At 38.9% G+C, this 23,950-nt stretch overlaps 1 protein-coding gene across 2 annotated transcripts; it reads right to left on the reverse strand.

Moving 5' to 3' along the window:
- Positions 1 to 653: 653 nt before the first annotated feature.
- DIPK2A (divergent protein kinase domain 2A) lies at positions 654 to 22,445 on the reverse strand. Of its 2 annotated transcripts, none has more exons than XM_069563160.2 (3): positions 21,203 to 22,445; positions 6,641 to 6,944; positions 654 to 3,864 (listed from the first exon to the last, which is right to left on the reverse strand). In XM_069563160.2, the coding sequence occupies exons 1-3, from the start codon at positions 21,857 to 21,859 to the stop codon at positions 3,533 to 3,535; spliced, it is 1,293 nt and encodes a 430-aa protein (XP_069419261.1). In that variant the 5' UTR covers positions 21,860 to 22,445; the 3' UTR covers positions 654 to 3,532. The 2 variants fall into 2 exon arrangements, with proteins under 2 accessions (XP_069419261.1, XP_069419269.1); XM_069563168.2 differs by lacking the exon at positions 21,203 to 22,445 and adding an exon at positions 21,011 to 21,198.
- Between the last annotated feature and the right edge of the window lie 1,505 nt (positions 22,446 to 23,950).

Here is a 23,950-nt window from a genome sequence, read left to right on the forward strand (position 1 = left end):
GGCACATCATGAAGATTAACCAATGAGTTCATCAGGTGCTGCCATTTCATCCAAAGTTCGTCATCAGCTTTTCAATAAATAGCTTCAGCAGACACTGATAAGCACTGCCTAGCTCTTGTCAATTTATTTGGAATTTTAAAATGGTGATATTCTAACACTTATTCTCCATATATTAACTACAATAATTCTATAATTCTTCCCCTCAATTATTTGATTATCCTGGGATAAGCCAGGATAAATTCTTCTTTCTCTTCAGATTTCCAATTTTCAGAATAATTCCTCAACATCTTTCCAAAGGTAACTGAGTTGGGTTTGTTTTGTTTTTGCCCTCTTTTATCATTTTGAATGCATAAGTTACATATTCAATGCATTTCATTTCATTTCAGTTATTAATGAACATCAAAGTACTCCACATATATCACTAGTTGTTTAGAATCCCTCACTGGATCTTGGGCTTCTGAGAAAACATCTTCAAGTTTCGGAAAGCTCTCTTGCTTTGGCAATACTTAGGTATTAACTTTTCCAATGTGAAATTTTTGTTGGAAGGAGAAAGTGCCTAACGTGCATGTATGAATCGAATGATCTCTCTCAAAATAAGCTGGGGCAAGGAGGCTGGAGTATAGATAAAACAAGTTTGGCTACCCATTGCTAACTTCTGAAATTAGTATAAGCACAGTTTATTATTGTTCCTTGTATCATTCTCTTGTATACATTTGAAAAAATCCATAATGAAGCTTTTAATTTCATTTTACTAGTAAAACTGTAAAAAGTCACCAACTATTACAGAAAAACAGAAGACAAACATATCCTAAGTCTAGCTCACACCCAGCCAGATAGCTTCTCAAAATTATATCAAAGTACATGCAAGAGAAAAAAAAAAACAAACTTATCTATATTATCTCACTTTACATTCAAGAAAAAGTTGTATATCTGAAGTTAAGAGATAGTCTGAAAAGTGTGGTTCTTAAAGTATTCTTTATTAAGATTATTAAAAGTTGTAGAAACAACTTTATATTATAAAGGCACAGGGAGACAGTTCTGATAAAATATTCAAATTAAACAGTAACTTACAGTACAAAAGACAATTTTAATGCACATACAAACCCCAAATGTCTGATTCAAAAATATTTTACTGTGTCTATTAATGGGCAATGATTAAAAATATAAATTGCTACTGTATAATAAATATCTGATAGTGAACATCTCGATAGCAAAGTGAACAAAATATTTATTGCTTTTCACATATATATTTTTCCCTGTAATTTAAAATTCCTAATTCTTTTATTATCTTCTCAACTTTTCCAAAGATAAAAGAAATTCCACATAATCTCATGGGGAAAATGGTAGTTATCAAAAGCTACCTCAAGAAGCAATCACTGCTGGCAGTGTTTTCTCACTTCCTGTTCTGCAATCACAGTCACCCAAAAAGTAAGATAGATGTTTGCTAAACAGTAAGACAACTGCTCTAATGACTGGCATTCTAAGGTTTATAATGAATACTTATACAAATATAAAAGGTGCTCCATTTTGAAACGCGTATTTTATTCGAAGTTTTGGGCAAGAGGCAAATGTCTGACAAGTAATTTTACCTACTCTCCTCAAAAGTTTTCCAAAGCTGTAAAAAGTCAGCTTAGTAAAATTTCCAACACTTCAATATCTCTTTGAGGGCTAGTCGGCATATGTAATGTATAAAACTAACATAATGCAATGTATTTTATAAGGAAGAGATCTTACCCTTCTTCCAGTTTTTAAACTGGGATTAACTTTATTGATTTCCTCCTGCTCTTTCTTTAGCAACCGTTATAGATGTACAGGTAGAACATCCATCACAACAATAAAAGAACATGAAAGCAACATCCTAATGAATGCTACTTCAACTTAAGAAATATCCACATTAAAGTCTTTGATAATCATTGTAAAGTTACTTAACCATATGTCATGTTCAGACAGTGTGTAGCAGCTAGTAATGTACCTGGCACAGAGTTGATGCTCAATAAATAGTTGCTGAATGAATGAAAAAGAAAAACTTGGCTTTGGTTGTGCATACTTTAATCACGTTCTGATTAGAATAAGATCAGTCTAGAACTAAATACTGCACGCTACATCAAACTTTGCTGTAAACAAAAGTTACGATTTCAAACAGAAAAATATCACCTACGTTAGCTTTAGCCAATTTATATGTACATATATTTTAACTTTAAAAAACAGCTGAGAGAAATTTCACACATTTGTTAATTTTTATCCACATACTTAAATTTGATGTTGTTGATGGTTAACAGTTGGGTAATGGAGACCAAGTTGGACAGACTGGCTAAACCTGTCTGCTTTATTTATAGTTAGAATTACTAGTCCATCAATAAATTTAAAAAGTTATGATGCCAGATTAAACTCAAACAGTGACTACCACGCTGATTTTTGTGAAACTACCACACTGAAGTTACAGAAATGTAACTGAAGTTACATATATTTGGAAGTAGTAGCACAATTTTTCAACATTAAAGAATAACCAGGAAGATGTGAATTTAATAATGACAGACTCAAAGTACTGGAAGTAGGATAGTAAGAATAAGTAGGTGACCAATTTTAAAATCTAAGACTAGGTCTAATATTTCTTTGGCATATGCATTACTATCCTGGACAAGTTAGCATTTAAAAAATACTGTTTTATTATTTTTTTCCTCTCAAATTAACATCAAGGTATAGATTGCTAGTATACTCTTAAAGCATTTTAAGGGACAAAGATGACATTTTGCAACATATGCCAAAGTTCATATTTAGTGTACAGTTATAATTTATTGGCATAGAGGGATGTAACTGTTAAATAACCTTAAGTGATCTCATGCAATGGTGAAACCACAGAAAGTGGAAAGAAATGTAAGTATTTACACAACAAACTATTCAGTTTTCTGAAAACTGAATTCTGTTTTTTCGGAAAAACACAGTAAAACTGGGAATCCTAACAGTAAATATGTACCGCATAGCACTGAATGAAAACTAGCCCAACTGTAAATGAACACCTATAGTAACCTGAATGAGTAAAATTTAATAAAAAACATAAAAATGGAAGAGAAAAAACAAAAACCCTACACATCAGAAGGAAAAAGTAGCCTATAAAACAGGCCAATCTAACTTGATATTCAAAGTAAATAAAAGAGATTCACAAAATCATGACAGTAATGCAAACTAAGTCAAGTACCAAGTACCCTTTGATACACAAGCCAATGTAACTATCAGACTCATTTCCAATAGCTTAACAATACTCATTAATCCAGTCAGGCATTCAGGGGCTGAAGCGGTCAACGAGAGCTCAAGCCTCCAAAGTTTAAGAACAAACTTATCTGCAGAAGCATCGTGTGATTTTTGAAATCATGCCTTATTTTGGCGGATGTTACCGTTAAGCTCTGTCAGTGCAAGTTTATCAGGCATTTGGAAATAGGTCTTCCAAATTTCATTTTTCTAGATAGTTTTTGGAAGTTTTCGTTTTAGCCAGTGCTATGTAAATGAAGAAAAGCAAAGACAAGTTCACCGTAGACTACCTCACGTTGTTACTTAATTGTGCTAGGTATTCACGCAGTTCTTTCGCAGCCTGGAATCTGCCATAGCGCTTCTTTGGGTTGGCGCACTCATCCAGCAAGGCCTCGAGGCGGCCATCTTTGGCAATTTCGCTTGGTGGATCATGGAGGAGTCCTCCAGAAGTGCCACGCCACGTGGCGTGTCTGGATAAGAGGTTCTGACAAACAGCATAATAATTGTGGTCCACAGTGGCACGAGCACAAAGAATTTCTTTTGAAAATGATAAGCAAGCCTCCTTATCACAGTCATCAAATTTGCTTTCATACCATACATCCCAATTTTCAGGCTTATCTGTGAAAAGGGAAAAACGGAGAAAGAAAAATACATTTTAGAAGGCTTTTCATTGTTTCCCAAAATGTAACATTTGACTAATGCACACAGTAATGTTGGTTCTTAAAACTATATTACATTAAACATTTAAATATATTAATTTCTACACAGACATTTATAAGGAGCCCACCAAGGCAGGGGAGAAGGATCAGACAAAGTCCCTCCATACTAAAGGCCAAAGAGCTCAGCTTAGATTGAAACGCTCCATGATACAGAGAAAGTGCCATGTGCAAGTCTGACACAGTGCTACATGAGTACAGAGGGAGCAGTACCTGTGCCCGAGACTGCAGAAAGCTGCACAGGGAACAACTGATTTAGGTTTTGAAAGATAAACAAGTCTGAAAAGAGGGAAAACAGCACGCTAGACCCAGGGTACAGTGTGTACAAAGGCATGGATCTAAGGGGTTGGCACAGCTGGCCCAGGAAATAAACTCACTGTTGCCAGAGCACGAGACAGGTGACTGGGGAGGAGGCACAGACAATGCAGAGAAGTAGGCTGCATCGCCTGTGGTCATGACCGTGATCTGCCTAATGAAACTAACTCTGGGCTGAAGCCTGCAGGAGCTAGGACGATGACAACAACTAAAGAAGGTCCAGGAAAAAGTCAGATTGTAGAAACACTTGACACAAAGATTAACAGTAAAGTCTGAGGTTCTAATTGGAAGACAAAGTAGACACTATTAAGATAATACTAATATTTTATACATACAGAATAATATACAGTAGCTGTAAAGTGTTCAGTAGAAGGATTCATTCAAGAAACTAAAAGGCCACTGTAGCTGAAGCATTAATGGCACTGGAGTTATGTTAAAAATGAAGCGGAACAGGGCCAGTCACATAGATTATTCTCTGGGAAAGTGCACGAATTTTACTTGACAAACCACTGGAAGTCATTACGAGCATTAAGGAAGGGAGTGCTAAGATCAGATTTATGTTTTGAAAAAGGAACTACCTGAGTAGAAGGAAACCAAAGGAAGAAATAATTTCAGAAGCTGTTACTAATCAGTCACTTCACAAATTTGCCAATTGGGTGACTGCAAAGAGTAACGTGATCTTCTAAGTCAGGTTTAATGGGCTGAGAAATGAATGGATGCTGAGGAAGTAGAGAAAGGCAGTAAACAACTTTTAAAAATAGAGGGAAAGCGGGAAAGAATCTTATGCATACTTGTTTATGGGAAAGTAAGAAAACCTAGATTTTAAGGAGGAGGGTGGGAAATTGAAGAAACTAACTGATGCAACAAGTTCTCAATGAAGGATCTATTTTTCTGAAAAAAAAAAAAAATGTGTATTGCTTTTACTAGTTTAGATGATAAAGGGAAGGACATTAAGGGAGTTGCTACAACAAAACCACAACTTCCCTGTAAAGGTCATTTACTAGAAAGAGTTAAGAAAAGAGGGTAAATAAAGAAATACAGTCTTTTGCAAAGTGTCTATTTAGCCAGCTCTACCATGAGACATTTGAAAAGAATTAGCCAGAGCTAAAAAAGCACTGGAGCAATGCTCATCGTATGAAATGCAAAAATACAGCAACTATATTGTATTCACTCAAGGTCAGGAATTAGTTGGTACAAAATTGTATTCCAGGAATGTCCATGTTAAAAAAAAAATTTTTTTTTCTTTTTTTTAAGTTAAATTAAAAATTTACAAAAAAATTATTTTTACAATACTGGAATAATAATGTTGTAGAGTTTAGGCAAGTTGCACAACTCTGTGAACATATATATTTAAAAAAACTGAACACTTGAAAAAAAAACACAATTTAAGCTGCTTTAACTTCCACAAATATATAAAGGGGTTAAGTGGGGAATGATGTACTCCAGAGCAGGGCATCCACTCCCTGTGAAAGGATCGGCATGGCAGATAAGAAAGAATCAGAAAGTAGTTTTGTGAGTATGGAATTGGAACAAGGCACTGAGAAAAATCAAGTATTTAACAAGATAAGCTGAGATAATGTAAAAAGTGTCAACCTAATACATTGCTGTTACAGTCACTGCATTCCACAGGTGCCACAAACTTTTGGTCTCTTCATCAACAGACCCACATGACAGGAGGGGATTAAAAATACAAGGCTTTTACCATGGAACAACAACCCTTCAGTTTCTTTTACTAAGTACCTTAGTTATAGAACCACAGGCTTTGTCCTTGAAACTAAAATTCCTATGACACTTAATTTTCAAAACACTTTAGACATTCTGCCCACCTATTCAGTGAAGAGCTCATAAATAAATGCAAGCAAAGTTTAATGTCAAACCAAAGTTAGAGATCTGCAGTGCTAGGAGTCATCTACATGGTTACAAAGGAAAAAAAGAATCACTGGAGGGACCTCACAGAAAAATGAAACACAGAATATCACTGTAAGAGAATCCACAGAAAAACAGACTCTACAAAAGCAGTATAGTCTCTCTGGTAGCCTTTAACTAAATAAAAACTTAATACTGCATTAGAATCCTAAACCACAGCACAAAGCAGGCAGTATGGAAAAGACGTGTACACACACACACCCCCCACACACAGTATATCTAGGTCCATTTGAACCTGAAGTATATTTTACTATATATGGACAAACTGTGACTAAGAGTACAACTCTAATAAATCAGTATTTGTTTACCGGTCAAATAAAACAAAGAAAGATGCAAGGTTGCTTTCTAAGGAGGAAGTTTTAAAAATCTGCATCATATAAATGTAAACATTGACACAGAAAAAAAAAAAAAAAAAACCCTACAAGTTATATACTTACTTTGTCTGATTAACCTTTTGTCAGCAACCAAAACATTTTCAGCGTCCACAATGATTACCTTCCCATCTCTAGGACCAACTGCAAAATTGTCAAAGCTGACGTCCAGGAGGTAGAGTGCAAATTCAAAGTCATTGTTTGTGAGTTGCTCTGCTATTTCCATTAATTGCCAAGCGAGGTCAACTCGTTTCTCCCATGGTGCATTAAAGTAACTCCACAGTTCTTCTCCAACATAATTAACAGCCACCATTCTTCCACAAGCTCCAAGATATTTTGCAAATGGCCAACCTTCATCAGATGGAAAACTCTACGAAAGAATTATCTTTATTACAAGACATTCTGATGAGCATATCCTAGGTCTGTCCCCAGATCCTCGCAGTAGAGATTCCTGCTAGGCATGAGCTTGGATTTTGTTATATTCAGTAGTTCAAAAGAGATAACCGGGTTTTAATTGATTAAAATTATTAATTATTAATAATTATTAATTAATAAGCCTAATAATTAATAATAATTTAAGATGTGATGTTAATTTCTGTTATACAGCAAAGTGATTCAGTTATATGTATATATACATTCTTTTAAAAGAATATTCTTTTCCATTATGGTTTATCTCAGGATACTGAATACAGTTCTCTGTGCTACACAGTCGGATCTGTTATTTATCCAATTCTATACGTAATAGTTTGCATCTGCTAAGTCCAAGTTCACCCCTCCCTCACCCTTCCCCTTCCCTTTGGCAAACACAAGTCTGTTCTCTAGGTCTGTGAGTAACTTTACTTCTTTTTTTAACTCATACCATTACTATGGACTTGAAACTTTTTAATAGATTACCTCACATTATAAAGCTAAAATAAGTCTTGCTTATCGAAATCTCAGAATCAAATAGATCAACAAAACACAAGACACCGTCTTTATTACCAGATCTAAAAGTAGAGATGTTTTCCTTTATCTTTTTGACTCATGTATGTACAATCAACCAAAGCTTTCTTTTGAATGAACAGGACTGCACACCTATTAGCCAGCAAGTGTTACCAAGCATCAGGCACTCTGTTATGCTGGCAGTAAGAGTGAACTACACTGCCTCTAAAATAAAAATTTTAGAAGACAAATACCAAACAAATAACTATGAGTATAATTAAGTATTAGTTACTAAAAAATGGTTCTGGTTCTAAGAGTCTTTAACAGGGGCCTCATCTAGTCCAGAAGCAGGCAAGAGAGGAATGCAGAGAAAGATTCTTGAGAAATGTCTTCCAATCTGTACCCACAGGTTGGTAAAGAGCAGTCTGATAACCTACAACGCAACCTCCACTCCAAGTATCTCTGATGCCAAGCTAGCTTTGCTTCCCTTTCCGATGTCACCACATTGTCTATTCACCTTAAATCCAACTTCAAAATTACTTATTCTCCTGATCTGGCCAAGATTTTCTAATGGATTTTTTAACTACTAGGAAGATTAACATCCTAAAACAAGTCTTTCAGGATTATGAACAAGTTATTTTCAACCTAAGTAAACTGGCAGGCTTATTCTAAAGTACTCTGCAGTACTGTAACACCCAGCTACAGGTTGAAAAAAGAGCAAAAGCGTGGGAAGTAATGCTTTGAACAACTCTTGGAAGATCACGTGACCAGAGGTGTTTTTAAACAGCTATTTTTCAGAATAGTGAAGTGAAAGTCACTCAGTCATGTCCAATTCTTTGTCACTCCCATGGACTATACAAGTCCACGGAATCCTCCTGGCCAGAACACTGGAGTGGGTAGCTGTTTCCTTCTCCAGGGGATCTTCTCAACCCAGGGATGGAACTGAGGTCTCCTGCATTGCAGGCAGATTCTTTACCAGCTGAGCCACTAGGTAAGCCCTTTCAGTATAGTCCCTTTTCCTTAAATTAGAGGCAGATGATATGTACACTGATTGCAGGGGAAACAAAGCACAACACTACAGAATATAAACACAGCCTACTTCTATTGCTAAAAAGTGAACAATCTGCATAAGGGCCAGAGACGAGGCTCTTCTGGGAACTCAAGAAAGCAGGTGGGTGATATTAATTTTACTCTGAGCTTTTATAAAATTGACAAAACTCAGTAACACTCTTACTTTAAAACTTTTATCAACTTTAAAAGATTTATAGTCATACTTCATCCATAATTGCCTATTTTCATTTGTGCTTCCTTTTAACTCTATCAAATGTACAATAACTGTATTTGTTCTTTGTATATACACCTTTTCTGTTTAAATTTCAATATCTGCAGTTTTGTGATATAACACTAATTGTGTAAATTAAAAATTTAGATATGTTAGTATGAATCTTTAAATATAGTAAATGAATTAATTCAATTTTGTTCACAGACAATATCTACTGATGCTTTAGTAATTAGAGGAAAGTACATTTTTAATCTTATCTGAGATTTTAAAACTTCTTGTGGGCACTGGGGAAAGTGACAGATTGCTCACTTCCAATGTGACATGCAAAAACTGCTAACCACACGTTATTTTCAGCTTTTCCTCCCAACTTAAAATACCTCCATAATCTTGAAAATTTATAGGCAAAATGATTACAAAAGATTTAACTATTTCTCAGAAGTATTCATGTATAAAATCTGATATATAAAACAAAAACACTGAAAATAACTAAGTATGTGAGATTATACAGTTTTGCAGTGCAAAAAATAAAGAACTCCTCCACATACACTATTGGCATATTATTCACATGCCATATTGTCAAACAGATACAAACATATCTTTGTGAAACTAAAATGGTCTTTGACAACAGGAGAACGGGGAACCCTGCCAACATCTGCACATGTACAAATGCCTCCTTGTTTTTGGAGCCTTTCCAAGTGAACGACAGTCAAATATATACCTCATTACTCAAGTCCCTCATGGAAGAGAATAAAATATATGAACAAATGTCATATTGAGCAACTTTATATTCATATAGCAATTTCTGACAATGTTAGCTGAAATCATGTTATGCCTCATTTTAAGAAGAGCGCAATTCCTTCATATAATTTGCTACCAAATCTTTTAGAAGAACTTTAACAAATGAATTCACATCACTTGCTCATATGAAAAGAATTTTTCATTGAATAATCAAAAGTCATACTTCATTAATAAGAACAGAATTCCACTCAGCGTTCTATTGAAAATGCTCCAAGGAAGCCAAAATATTTATAATTTGTATTTAAAACTATTCTGGCTTAGAACCAAATGTACCATGATCAAGCAGAGTTTGAGAAACAAAAATTTTAAGATGTTACCACTTGGATTTATTAAGTATACCAAGCAATAAGAAACAAAACATCTTACTTCCTGATTGCCAAACTCCCACAGTGCATAAAACACAGTAGCTAGGATAAGAAGTATACTGTTAAGGGTCACATTTTTTTTTCTTTAAACAAAATCTTAAAAAATCTGCCCATTGTGCTGGGCAGATTTTCAAACTGCCTAACACAACAGGCACACAATTTCAAGTAACTTGAAATAAAATGTGTGTTTCATTTTTTACTTCTATTTTTACTTTACTTTTTATCGATGTATATGTGATTTACAATATTATGTTAGTTTCTATTGTACAGCACAGCGATTGAGTTTTTATTCTTTTCCCTTATAGGTTATTCCAAACTATTGAGTATAGTTTCCTATGCCAGAGTAGATTCTTGTTAGTTATCTATTTTATATATAGTAGTGAGTTTATGTTAATCTCAACCTCCTAATTTATCCCTCACCCACTTCTCTTTTGGTAATCATAAATATGTTTTCAAAAGTGTACAAGTCTCTGTTTTTGAACTAAGTTCATTTGTATCCTTGTTTTTTTTTAAGATTCCACATATAAACAGCAATATCAATATGATATTTGGCTTTGTCTTGCTTAGTTCACTTAGTATGATAATCTCTGGGTCCACCCATGTCCCTGCAAATGCCATTACTTCACTCTTTTTATGGCTGAGTAATATCACATTGTTATATATTCCACATCTTCTTGATCCATTCATCTGTAGGTGGATATTTAGGTTGCTTCCACGTCTTGGTTATTCTAAATAGTGCTGCAAGGAACCACAGGATACACGCATATTTTGGAATTATGGTGTTCTCTGGATACATGCCTCGGAGCAGGACTGCAGAACCATGTGGTAACTCTTCCCTGGCAGCTTCCCGTATGGGCTTCCCTGGTGGCTCAGCCAGAAGAGAATCTGCCTGCAATGCAGGAGACCCGGGCTTGGTCTCTGGGTCAGGAAGATCCCTTGGAAAAAGGAATGGCAACCCATTCCAGTGTTCTTGCCTGGAGGATTCCACAGACAGAAGAGCCTGGTGGGCTAGTCCTTGGGGTCTCAAAGAATCAGACATGACTGAGCTTTCTTTTACTTTCTTTCATGGCAACTCTATTTTAGTTTTTTAAGGAACCTCCCATACTGTCCTCCATAGTGGCTGCACCAATTTATATTCCCACCAACAGTGTAGGAGGGTTCCCTATTCTTCTCATACTCTCCAGCATTTATTATTTGTGGACTATTTGATGACAGTCATTCTGACCAGTGTGAGGTGGTAAGTCATTACAGTTGTGATTTGATTTTTCTAGTGATGGTGCTGAGCATCTTTTCATGTGCCTTTTGGCGATCTGTATGTCTTCTTTGGAGAAATGTCTGCTTAGATCTTCTGTCTGTTTTTTGATGGGGTTGTTTGTTGAGCTGTCTGAGAAAATGTGTGTATTTTACAGGCTTATTTACTAGTGAAAAATGCATTTAAATTCTTTTCATCTGAAAGAGAGTCTTTAAACTTGGAATGGTTTAACTTCTAACTGGATTGGAGGCACTCCAATTAATTGTTCAGGGTTTTTCATCAAGTTTGAATATGTCATACAGTATGCAAAGTTACAACTAAGTATTAGTTTAAGATTACACAAAGGCACAAAACGGTTAAAAAAAATATGTATTACTCTATTACTGCTTTTTTTTTACATTAAGTGGATGACCACTCAAAGAAAAAGTCCGAGTATTACCACCAATGTAATAATTTAAAATGGAAATTTAAGTATCAAGTCAAAAATGCTTAACTCTAAGATTTAAAGCAACATTAAATGCTTTCACTGTTAACTGACATAGTATTTTAAATATGAAACCTACGATATATCATCATGTCTAGGTATCTTTTAGCTTAAAATCAAGGTTTCAGAAACTACTAGGATCATCTTCATTTTATGAGAAAATAAAATATATACAATAAATATAGTAAAGAGACAATTCAGATATTTAATATTCTTAAAGATACATAATCTTTTATGAACATTCTATATTTAAAGGGTAAAACAGTATGTAAGCAGAAAGTGGACTTGAAATCACTAGTCTCGCTTCTAAGTTTCACCTTTACCTCCGCATCTCACTAGCTGTGTGATGGTGGCAAAGTCAAAATTTTTTAGTGCTTTAGTCTCTTCTCTGTGAAACTGGAATAATACTTGCCCCAGATTCATCAGGGCCATCAAAGGGGAAAAAGTATGAAATGCTGAACTGTAAAAAGGCTTGGTGCTATGAGAGATGTCTAGTGCATCTACAAACAATAAATGCACAGAAGATCTAAAACTTGGTAATATGTATATACATAAACACAGCACTGTAATTTGGTTTTCATTTATAATAAGTAAGTACCACAAAGTAAATTCTAAACGCTGACATATCTATCACATCTGTTGATCAAAACCAAAAGTCACAATGCTTTGTGGACCATTCATGTGACCAAATGGGATGTGCAATCTAAAAATTCTAGAGTTGGAGGGTACTCAAGTTTTAAATACAGCTCAACTTTATCAGCATATACCTTAAGTGAGTTGCCTCAAGTCACAAAGGTAGTGGGGCTTCCCTAGTGGCTCAGCGCTAAAGAATCATCCTGCCAACGCAGGAGCCACAGAACACATGGGGAGCCGCGAGTTTGATCCCTGGGTCAGGAAGAACCCCCGGAGGAGGAAATGGTAACCCACTCCAGGATTCTTGCTGGGATAATCCCATGGACAGAGAAGCCTGGCAGGCTACACTCTGTGAGGTCACAAAGAGTTGGACATGACTGAGCATTCGTACATTCACACACGCAAGTATTAAAGAGGTGAAGTCAGGCTAATATAATCCCTCAATCCCAACATCCCTGTTTCAGAAGCTTTCAAATTTTGGAAAGGTGACAGTACGTATGTTTCACACTCATATTATGCAATGCTTCAAGAACTTCGGGATAGCACCTCACAAGAAAACATTTCACTGTAAAAATACCATAAGCTTATTCATCCCAAGTTGGATAAAGCACATGAATTACCTCATGTGTTTTCACATTTGTTTTTTAACTTGACAAGGCCTATTTTTCTTCACTTTTTAAATTTGGAATTGCAGATAAGGTCAACTCACATTTCACTGACTACTACAAGAAGCTGGAGTAAAAGGCAATGAGAGTTACTGTGGAATGAAACTCTTGAATTTAAAAAATCCTATATCAAGCCTAACTCCATCAGAAATGTTAAGAGTTGCAAACAAAACATAATCCTGTTCTTAGCAAGGCTTTTTAGCCTGAGTTGGGAAGATGATTATAAACATATATAAATGATAAATTCTGGAATTTGTTACAAATCACAGAAAAGTACAGAAGATGTTGAGAAAGAAAAACAGGGACCTATTTTAAATTGTGTAGTAAAAGACAGCCTCTCTAAGGAAGTGCTACTGAGGGAGAGCTCTAAATGCTGAGCATAATATTACACAGATTGGGGATGAGGCAGGAAGAATGTTGCAGGAATATGTTAGAGCCAGAAACTGCCTTTTCAGAACTGAAAGAAAAAAAAAAAAAAAAAGGCCAAAGAAGCTGCAGTGAAATGAGGAGGGAATGGCTTGAGGTAATGGGGTCTGCAGAGGGAGGTAGAGATCAGATCACGATCATGTTGGGAATTACAGAATAAAACACAAACTCCCCAACACAGTCTACATGCCATGAAAATACCAAATGTGTCAAATCTTGAACATTCAGAAACATATTACTTCCTGGAGTTAATCAATATCCTGCGGTATATAACCTTTAATCAACAGCCACGGTCCTACCATATTAATTAGATCATTTTATTCTATTACATAAGAATACAGTCCTGAAAAAAGGAGACATGGGATGTGTAAGTAAAACTGACAGAAAAACCTAAAGTCAACTCTAAAATGTTCATGTTCTATTATCTTTTACTCTCTTTACATGACCAAAAGTGGGGTTTGCATACTAAGTTTAAAAGATAATTCCTTTAATACAAAAAATATAAAATATTTTATAGCCATTTATTATCTCATAACATGCCATTAAAAAGAACATAACTTTGCAGTTTGCCTAAAAAGGAAATGTATTACACGACTGCAAGACTGATTTTTTTTTTAAAGGAGAAAATTCCTAGTAAAATGATAATGACTTGAAAAAAAAACTCATAAACCATCAAACGTATAGTCTAAAAATCTAGTTACAGGTTTTCTAAAGAACTGGCATGTCTACTCATACACACAATTTAAACTTGAGATCATTTCTAGAGAGTAAATTACCAAAAGCATACAAAATGCTTAGAGGTTCAATCTGAGCTTCAAAATTATTTTTAAAAGCCAAAATTTGAACAAAATCCCATTGTAGTAACGCATGTTATAACAGCTGTTCATAGAGATTAGTCAAATGTTCTGGTGACAGACTAATGTGTTCACAGTTTTGTGAACTGTCTAGAGGGGGAATACAGTAAAATTACTGGAATGATTTAATGGTTACCTAATTTTTGCTAAAATTTCTTTAAGACCTCAGCTTCTTAATTTATACTGCCAAATAGTAGCCAAAATCCATTGCAAAGACTGTAGAATCTTAATAATCTCAAGATTTTCAAGTCACAGGATATGTTCCATTTGTTTCACTAAGTAGTTTTCTGAATGCCAATTCCACCCACCTAGAATTCCAACAATATTAAGCAATGTCTTGAAAATAGCAAGGTTGTGTTATTTCACCGAATATCGTGTCCAACAGCTAGCTGTATCTAAAATAGGAAACTAATGTCAAAACACATCAATAACAAAAAAACCTACCAAGTTTAATAGAAACAACTCATCTTTTAGAATAAATATCTTAAGAAATATTCTTCCATGCCACCAAAAAAAAAAAAAAAAGAAAGAAACCAAAATTGCTTGGCCACAAATTTTAAATATGTATTTACTAGTCTCAACTGAACTCATGAGAACTAGCAACTGTGATCCATGTTTTTAAGTTGAAAGATATACCTAGAAACGCTATACTCAAATATTTATTTCTAATAAACTATCAAATAATGGGGGGAGGGGAAGGTATAGCAGCTTCTTTTAGACCCAATAACCTAAGAATGCTACTTTCTTTAGTCAAGATCTGATTTCTTTAAATAATCTGTCAATAGAATACTACTAACTTCCTCTCTTCCCTTTAAAACACAAACTGAATTAACACAGCCCTTCAGAAGTGTAACACAGTATCTGCTAGGAGCATAGTATCTCTCCGCATTAAATACCTGGTGCCTGGTTTTGAATGTGTATTCCTTTGTCTTAAATTTAATATGACCAAAACAAAACTCTTGGTTCTCCCTCCCCTAAAGCCATTCCTTCTCTGGGCTTCCTCAGCAGTAGTTGCTTAGACCAAAAACCCTGGTGATATCCTTTATGTTTCTTTCTCTCATACAGTAACCCATTCCCATCATCAAGTCCTATTGGGTATTTCTCCAAACATACCACGTCTAACTGCTTTTCATAACCTCCACTGCAACCACCTTAATATATACCAAGCTTTCTCCCACAAACCAGGGCAAAAGCCTTTGATTCCTTAAACCATTCTCCACAAAGCACGCACTGCTAAAAACACATTTATTGTTTCCCACTGCTCTGAAAACAAAATTCTAAACTCAAGAAGCCTGTTTACAAGGTCACCCACAACATGGACCTTGCCTACTTCTGTGACCCTGAGTTCTACCAGGCTTTTCTACCCCCATGCTTGATCCTGCTTTGGAACTTCCGAATTTGCCCTCAGAATTGTGTACCACTGGCTTTTTCTCATCATTCACATCTCAGCTAAAATGTCACTCTTAACTTCTGACCACTGAATTTAAAATTATATCTCTAATCCAATTCTCCATTATAGGAATCTGCTTTGTTCTTTTCATAGTATGTAAAATCTAAGATTACCTTGCTCTTTATTTGTTTGCTGCTTATATCTAATGCCCCAGAAAGCAAAGAATCCACAATTGTGCCCTGGCCTGTCATCTTTACCATACCCCAAGGGTATAGAGGTCAGTTCCCAGTACTACTTGTCAGTCCACACAACTCCTGTCAGATCTCCCTCAGATGATACATCTTTTAAGATTCCATCTCACAGTCTAAGAATGCCAAGAAAAACCTTGACTTAACCTCTATTTTTAAAACTATTATTTACTAATTACTAAATAGGATTATTAACTTTATGACTTACTGAGAAAAATTAAACTATTTGGTTTATATTACTGAATCCTTATGAAAACTATGTTTATACAATAGTCATCATCATATGGGTCAAATCCTTAATGCCCTTTTAATTACTATTCCAAAAAAACCACAGCCTGAAGCAGCATCTACATAGGTATTTATGATATATGTATGTATATGTAAAGACAATGACATTTAAACATTTGCCATAGGAAGAGTAAAATTTATATATTTCTAAGACAGATGTCATGGTGTACTAAGGAACTTCACTCTAAAAGTGGAATAAGCTGATTTGCAAAGTAATAATATACTGTAAAAACTTTACAATTAACGATATTTTATATATTATCTGAATAATTCTGTCCTTTAAAACAATTCATTGATAAGTATTAACATTCCCATTTTACCCATTTAAAAACTCAGGGTCTGAACCATCAAGTGACTTGCTCATTGCCACCCTACAACTTTGTGGTGGTCTAGAATGCTATTTCAATACTGCCATCACCACACCTCCTGGTCCCCGTGGGCGTAACTCCATTTATCCTCAGAACTCAGTTCCTCTGTGAAATCCTCCCTGATATCTACACCTATGAAGGTACACTTAGATGTCCCTCCCTAAATGAGTCATCTGACAGGGTGCATAGTATCTTTACTGGTAGGGCTAATTATGCTATACTGATTTTAATTAGTCATTTATATACCTGGCAGCTACACACAGCTAAGCTACTTGCTGCCTAGAAAGGCCTATTCAATCCAAATGCCTTCTAATAGACTATTTACCAAACAAGCAAACAAACAAAATTCAGTTCTACGTCCAGGGCTATAAGTCCAAAGAGCTTCCAGCTGCTTCACAGATAAACTCCTGCAATCTATAAAAAAGACATAAAATGTGGATAAAAAATTTGATTACATAATTTAAAATCTTTCAGAGTCTATGATCAGGGTGAATATCCTAATTTTATGCCAAGAATTTACTGTTTTAAGGCAGTTTACAATCATTTACTAAAGTTCAGTATGTATAGGGCTTATATTCTAAGGACATATTAGTTTCAGTGTGAAAAGTAAAGAAAGAAAACATGCCAGCATTCTGTGAAGAATAAGCAGCAATAACAGCAATATAGGAAGGGGCCAGAGACCAGAGGCCAGAAAATCAGAATAAAAACCAGTCTGATGATTCCCTGAAAAATTGACTCCCTATTAACGTATGAGAGGAATATGTGCTGACCCATGCAATGGAAATACAAGGGAAAATAGTTCAAATATTAGATGAAAAAAATATTTCTGTACTTTCAGAATAATGGCCAAAAGATATGAATATAAACAGAAAATAGGCCAGGGTATCAAATGATTTTGCTCCATTGATCAGGAAGTAGATTAATGGAGGAATTTCCTATGGATGATCATCTGTTTCTACAATCTTTCTAAAATAAAAGTCTCCTTTTTGAGACCTGGGTTACACACAGATGTTATTTTTTTGTTTGCTCTGTCATTAAGCTCAATCAACTGTCAATAAAACCTCTGTTAAAAAGAAGAAAAACAGAACAGAAAAAAAAATCTCTAGATATAAGCTTATTCATTTATTAGATTAAAAAGTAACCTATTCAGTACTACCTAGTCAGGAACATCTCTGAAGCCTAAATCTGAGAGTGTGGCTACCACAGCAGCAATCATTGGTAGAGAAGTAGGTGGCCCCTTAAAGTCCGGTTTGAAAAGAAACTCCTGAGACAAAGTCTGGAACATCCTTTCTAGGTGCCACTGCCCCACAAGAACCTTAGCTACCCTTAGCTCCAGACTATCATCCTTTAAAGGTAGTCTCGAATTTTGATTTGTTTTAACCTGATTTCATCTGTGTAAAAATTGGGGCTAGGAAGACAAGCTTAAAACAGGACTAGCTAATCTGGCCTCTGACCCATATAGGCTAGCATGAATCAAGTAACAAACCTCTGACTCCCTTCTAGAAGAGCTTAAACCCACCAGTTAAACTCAAGTTCAGAAGCAGAGTGACAACTTCAGGTTGAAGGGTAAGAGTCACAGGGTGTTGAGGCTGAAAAGGAAAGGATCTAATCCAATAGCCTCATTTTATAGATAAGGGAGTCCCACAAAAAGTTTACCAACAGTCCAAAGTAAAAAAATCAGCTAAATGGTCATAATCTGTTTACGTCAAAAAGGGCATCTTAGTACTTCTTAACGATATATTCTTCACCTACAAAAATTATTTTTAAAGGCAGACACAACATTCACTCCAAGTTTAATTGTAAAAATTCACCTTGTAATGTAGGAATGGACTAAATTAGTGAAGTAAAGGTATGGTTGATATTCAAAAACATAACTATTTTTAAGGTGATCCAGATTTCAGACAAGCTTCAAAACTTAACCAAATGCATTAGATAATAAAGTTACTTTTACTTATTTAATATCTAAACAGTTTCTAATTATTGAGTGCTTACTATGCATCAAGCACTATATAAAATGCTTTCCATGTACTATGTCATTTACAAGAACTGAAGGTTTAAAATCTATAGCTTAAACAATGATAGTTACATACTTTAAAAATTAAAGAAATCCTATTAAAAACATGATTTAGAAAACTTAAGACAAAATTAGGCAAATAAGACAAATTCCCACATCCTTGCCCTTAAACAAAAAACAGCTTTCTTATTTCTATAAATAAGACCATCTTCACTATCTCTGAGTTATAAAGTCAGAGAGAACATTTTGAGCTTCAGGAAATCCAGACAGCATTTTTCTCCCTCACACACTCACAATGTTTATAAATTCAAGAATAGGTTAAGTACAAATACTGGTAAAAATTTTATCAGTAACAGAAAACATTTTGCTATCTTGCGAAATACTTCAACCTCTCATTTTTAACTATTCCAAGAATGCTGCTATACATTGTATTACAAAGTCCCTCTCTGCATTTTTTCCCCATAAGATTATGGCAAACTTGTTATGAAATATACCTCTAGGTAAAGTAAAACTGTGAAGAGGAAAAGAAGGTATCAGAGTAGAAGATAAAGGTTTTAGCATTATCCTGTTGATGCTTATAATTTTTCCTTAGAGCTAGATAAGCTGCTGTAAGCTAATAAAACTATCCAACAATGGGAAAAGAGTCATACTTCTGTATCAGTCCACATTGGGAAATTTATACTACAAATCTGTACAGCCTTACACAGATAAATTAGGTCCATATCATACCTTGCAGACATTTAATACCATTCATGTCTCCTTTCAAGGCATAATAGAAACTTAGGTTTTTTACTGTTTCTTAAAATCTGAAGAGGCGAATTCAATGGGCTAAATTCACACATACTTTTCAGTTCTTTAATACCTTATCAACAGATTTTTAAATGTTTATTTTTGGAAGCATGTTTACTACATGGAAACTATTGTTAAGAACAGCTTGATGAATTCAGTTTAAAATACTTTTTCTCCCAAGTAGTTAATTTGGGGGCAATATAGAAAAAAAATCTAGTTTTTCACCAACTGTCCAGAAACTCAATAAGTAGCTCCCTCTCCTGGAAACAGAGAAAGGAAAAAAAAAGGAGTTCCCCGTTAAGCTGTAAAGCACAAACTTGTACTTTTAAAAATATTTTTTAAAAACACATGAACCCCAAAATATATATAAATAAGAGTCAAAAAAATAAACATTCCTATGATTGACTGGTACTAAAGGCCTCAAATCTGTATTTCACACAGCATGTAACTAGCTATAAAACTAAATTAACATTTCAATTTACAAGCAGCTGTCAATAATGTCCTATGACTCCTTAAAATTTACTACAGTTTTGTTTGAGGCAAATACTTATTTTGTGTTAAAATTATTTGGCTACACTAATCAAACGATGCTGGTTTCTTTTGGCTAAGTTGGGCAGCGAAAAACTTGAGAAAAATAAGCCATATAAACGAATACTGGACATTTCTATACATGCACTTTAGATTAAAAAAAAAATGCAACCCTGTACAAACCTCCTAGCCATTGGTGACATTCTTAGCAGCGCAGAGAGGGCGTGAAATATATTAAAATTACTTGGGAATAGTTTTATGTCATGTTCCCCCTGCCCCCACCCTTTGTATCTGAAATATAGCACAATTGGTGTGGGGAAGGAGCAAGGTTAACTTTCCCTGCGGTTAAGAGAGATCACACCCCCACAGTTGCAACCACCGTCCAAGGACACCGCACTAAAGGCGAATGGGAGTGTGTATAAACTCAGTCACTTTCCCCAAGGTAAACACAGTTTTGAGGAATTGTTTTCTTTTTTGGCTTCACCGCCAGTAAAAAGATCACAGCCTATCTCTAAGTCAAGAGAGAGCCAATACGTCAACTAGGAGAGAGGTGACTCTTCTTTCCCCGTTTCTTGCCCTGGCCTAACACTTCATCTCCTCCCTGCGGCCAAATTACCAAACGAGCAGAGAAGGTCACCGACCGGATCAGCAGGAAAATGTCCGTCCTGGCACCCTCGCAGTCTCAACTCCAACGTGCCTTATTTTTTTTTCTTTCTAATCCCAACCAAAGCACACGACTCAAGGATGAACCCCACCCCGACCACGGTCCCCATTTTCCAACCTCATCCTCCCAGTCTGGCTGCCCTGATGATGTGCCAGGTGAATGAGCTAAGGAATAAAACAAAGACAGACTTCGGGGCCGAAGTTAGGGCAGCCGGCGCGGGGTACTAAAGAGGAGAGCAAGAAACACTTGAGAACTAAGAAAAAGGTCCAATGGCTCGTGAGCAGACTGCGCCGCGGAAGCGCAAGCCCGGGCGGATCAAAGCAGAAAGGCAGGGAGGGAGAAGAGCCCCAGGAAACTGGCCAAATAGACATTTGGGGAGCGAACGAGAGACTCGCTCCCTCTGGCGTTGAGGGATCCGCAGTCGGAGAGGAGATGCGCCCGCGTCCAGCTGACCGGAGCCGACTCACCCTTAGGCGGGTCGCCCTTCGCGACCCCGCACTGCGCCCGGGGTCCCCCTGCGCCGCCTTCTTCCCACGCCCGCCGCCGCGCCGCGCCGGGTCCAGACAGGGCGACCGGCGCGGGCGGGGCCGCTTCTCCCGACTCCCGTTCCCCGTGCGGCCCTCCCGGCAGGACACTCCCAACCGGAACCCCGCGCCTACCTGTAGCACCAGCGGCTCGGGGTTGAAGGCCAGGGTCAGCAGCAGCTGCATGCGCTCCGAGTCCTTGAGGTTGCGGAGCAGGAAGCTGCCCGAGTCCTTGGTCTCGGCATAGCGGCGCACCAGGCGGTCGAGCAGGCGCTGCGAGGGGCAGTGCACCAGGTCGGACCAGCCCTCCACCGCCTCCGGCGTGAGCAGCCGCACGTCGCCGTTGAGGCGCGCGAACTCGGTGCGGGGCATGGCCTGGAGCAGGTCGCAGCGGGGCCGGCCGGTGGCCCGCTTGCAGATGCTCTGGTCGAGCTGCGCCAGCTCGCGCTGCGAGCCGAGGCGCTTGAGCACCACTCGGCGGCGGCCGCCCTCGCGGGGCTCGCCGTACTGCGCGAAGTAGACGTTCTTCACGTTGAGGAAGTCCAGCAGGCGCAGGCGGCCCCACGCCTCGAACACCACCTGCCCGTTGAGGAAGCGGCGGCACCAGCTAGTTCCGAAACACGCCGGGCACTTATTGAGCTGCAGGAAGCGCCGGTCGGCCAGCTCGTTGCGCTGCCAGGAGGCGAGCAGCGACGGCGAGTGCAGCACCATCAGCACCAACAGGCTGCCCAGCGCCGCCAGCTTCAGCGAGCGGGACAGGCGGCCCAGCTTCGGGGGCACCAGGCGCCACATCCCGCCCGCCGCCCGTCCGCCAGCACCCGGAGGGCGAGGGCACCCCCGGGGCGCCCCCGCCGCGCCGAAACCCGGAGAGCGACCGGCAGGGGCCCCCGAGCGAAAGAAGGAGCAAGGCGCGCGGGCTGGGGCGGGAAGCGGAGTAGGTGTGTAAGAGAGACGGAGAGCGGGAAGCAGCCGGCCCGAGCAGGCTGCGACTTCTCCCAGTCACTAGTCTCCACAACTCTCGAGCTCCCTCCTCCGAGCTCCCCGCCCTCCGACTCCGGCGGCGCCTCCTCCAAGCCAGTCAAGTTATACAGCAACGGGAGGAGGGAGGGAGCGCGGGGACTCGACGGCCGCGCGCCCGCTTCCGCCGTGCGCGCACGCGCACCACTCGCTGGGGGCGCGAGAGCTGCTGCGGAGGTGGCCGCCTGCGGGACGAGCAGGGTCTCTGAGAAAAGGAGGGACTCACGGAAGGGGAAGAGAAGCTGGAATGACTCACACCGAAAAGTAGCAACAGTGTAGGAAGGTGGGAAGGATGAGGTGCCTGCGCGTCCCTGACGCCTCACGCCCCGGTTCGTGCGCGCTGACTCTCCGGAGGGAGAGCGAGGGGGCAGGGGGGCGGGGCTGGGGGGCGGAGCTAGCGCGCCGCCGAGAGAGCGTCGGCGTGGGCTCCCGGGGGCAGCTTTGTGGTGGGGGGAGGGTTGCTCCACGGGGCGGAACTCGCGCTTTTGGAGGCGGGGTAAACTCGCGAGCTCCTGTAGTGAAATTATTTAATACTTTTAGTAACAGTTACTCTTTTGAGATTGTTGCCTTTTTCCTGGGACCTGTTTTTCGCCGTTGTGGAAAGTCACCTAAGGGGAAAAAAATAAAGGAGGCGCAGAAGCCTATTGCAAGCCCCTGCCCTCCGCACGGCGCGCCCGGGGTGGAGGCCGAGGAGGCGGGGCGGCGGGCTCTCCGGGCCTTATATGGGTGGGGGCGCGCGCCCGGGGGCGGGGCGAGGCGAGGCCGCGGCGGGAGCTCGCCTGCCCCCGGTCCCGCGCGCCGCTCACTCCGGGGGCGGGCCTGCGAGGAAAACGTGGGAGAAGGCGTGAGTTGTGGCGGGACTGTTTAGGGGGCTTCACCTTCGGCATCTGTCGCGTCTGTGACAGCATCTTAAATTAAAGCTGAGTGGTAACCAGAAAAGAGAAGTCTGCGAGGCAGCGTCATAAAAAATGGCAAAGTAGGATGAAGAGAGAACAGACGCGGCCTGGCGTCTCCGGGAAATCTGCCCTAGCCACTGCGAAAGAGCTGGGACTAGCAGCTAATTTGCTCCCGCCAGCTTTCCCAGCCGGTTTCCTTCCACTGAAGGCGTTTTCTTCAACTCCGGGGAGTCTGTCCCAGGGCCTCCCTTGACGCGCGGGCGGGCCCTCACTTCCCCCCTCGGACTCAGGCCTGCCCCAAGAGCCGCGACGCGTTGCTGTGACAGTAGCCATGGGGACCCGAGCTGCCTGGTGCTCCTCACCTGCACCTTGGCTCAGCTTCACGCCACGACTGCAAAAATAACTCGGAAATCTGTAGCTCCAGCGCCTTATTTTGGTAGAAGTTTAAGGGAACCCAGACTCTACAGTAGCTGAAATATGCAGTTATACTGCTTTTCAGTTATAGCGCTAAAGTAATTAAAATGAGTAGTTTTTCTGATGGACAAGTGATTCCTTATGCGGTGTTAAAACATCTGGGTTTTAGCCGAGTTAATGATAGGGATTGAACAATGATGTTTAGGAGACCCATTCATTGGCATATAGAAATCAACTCTGCTAAGACTGAAGCTAAGTCGCTTCAGTCGTGTCCGACTCTGTGTGACCCCATAGACAGCAGCCCACCAGGCTCCCCTGTCCCTGGGATTCTCCAGGCTTAAAGAGAAAAGTCTACTGCTTTCTTTGTGGTGTTCTCAACACTGTTTACTTGTAAAAGGAAGAGCTATATTCCAGAAGTACTGTTGTAGTCAGTGTTTTGACCTTCCTGATACAAGAATTCAAACTTTGGGGGAAAAAACATACTTGTACAATTAATAAATATATTCAGCGTAGAAGTGACTATTAAATGATGTTACACTGATTCCAGACAAATTGG

Source organism: Ovis canadensis, chromosome 1, assembly GCF_042477335.2.
Source record: "Ovis canadensis isolate MfBH-ARS-UI-01 breed Bighorn chromosome 1, ARS-UI_OviCan_v2, whole genome shotgun sequence".
NCBI classification, from domain to species: domain Eukaryota; kingdom Metazoa; phylum Chordata; class Mammalia; order Artiodactyla; family Bovidae; genus Ovis; species Ovis canadensis.

Coding starts and splice junctions, on each gene's coding strand:
- DIPK2A (XM_069563160.2), bottom strand. CDS start 21,859: ATGTGGCGCCTGGTGCCCCCGAAGCTGGGCCGCCTGTCCCGCTCGCTG. Junction 6,945..21,202: donor CCGAGCCGCTGGTGCTACAG/GTAGGCGCGGGG, acceptor ATTCTTTCGTAG/AGTTTTCCATCTGATGAAGG. Junction 3,865..6,640: donor CAAAAGGTTAATCAGACAAA/GTAAGTATATAA, acceptor CCCTTTTCACAG/ATAAGCCTGAAAATTGGGAT.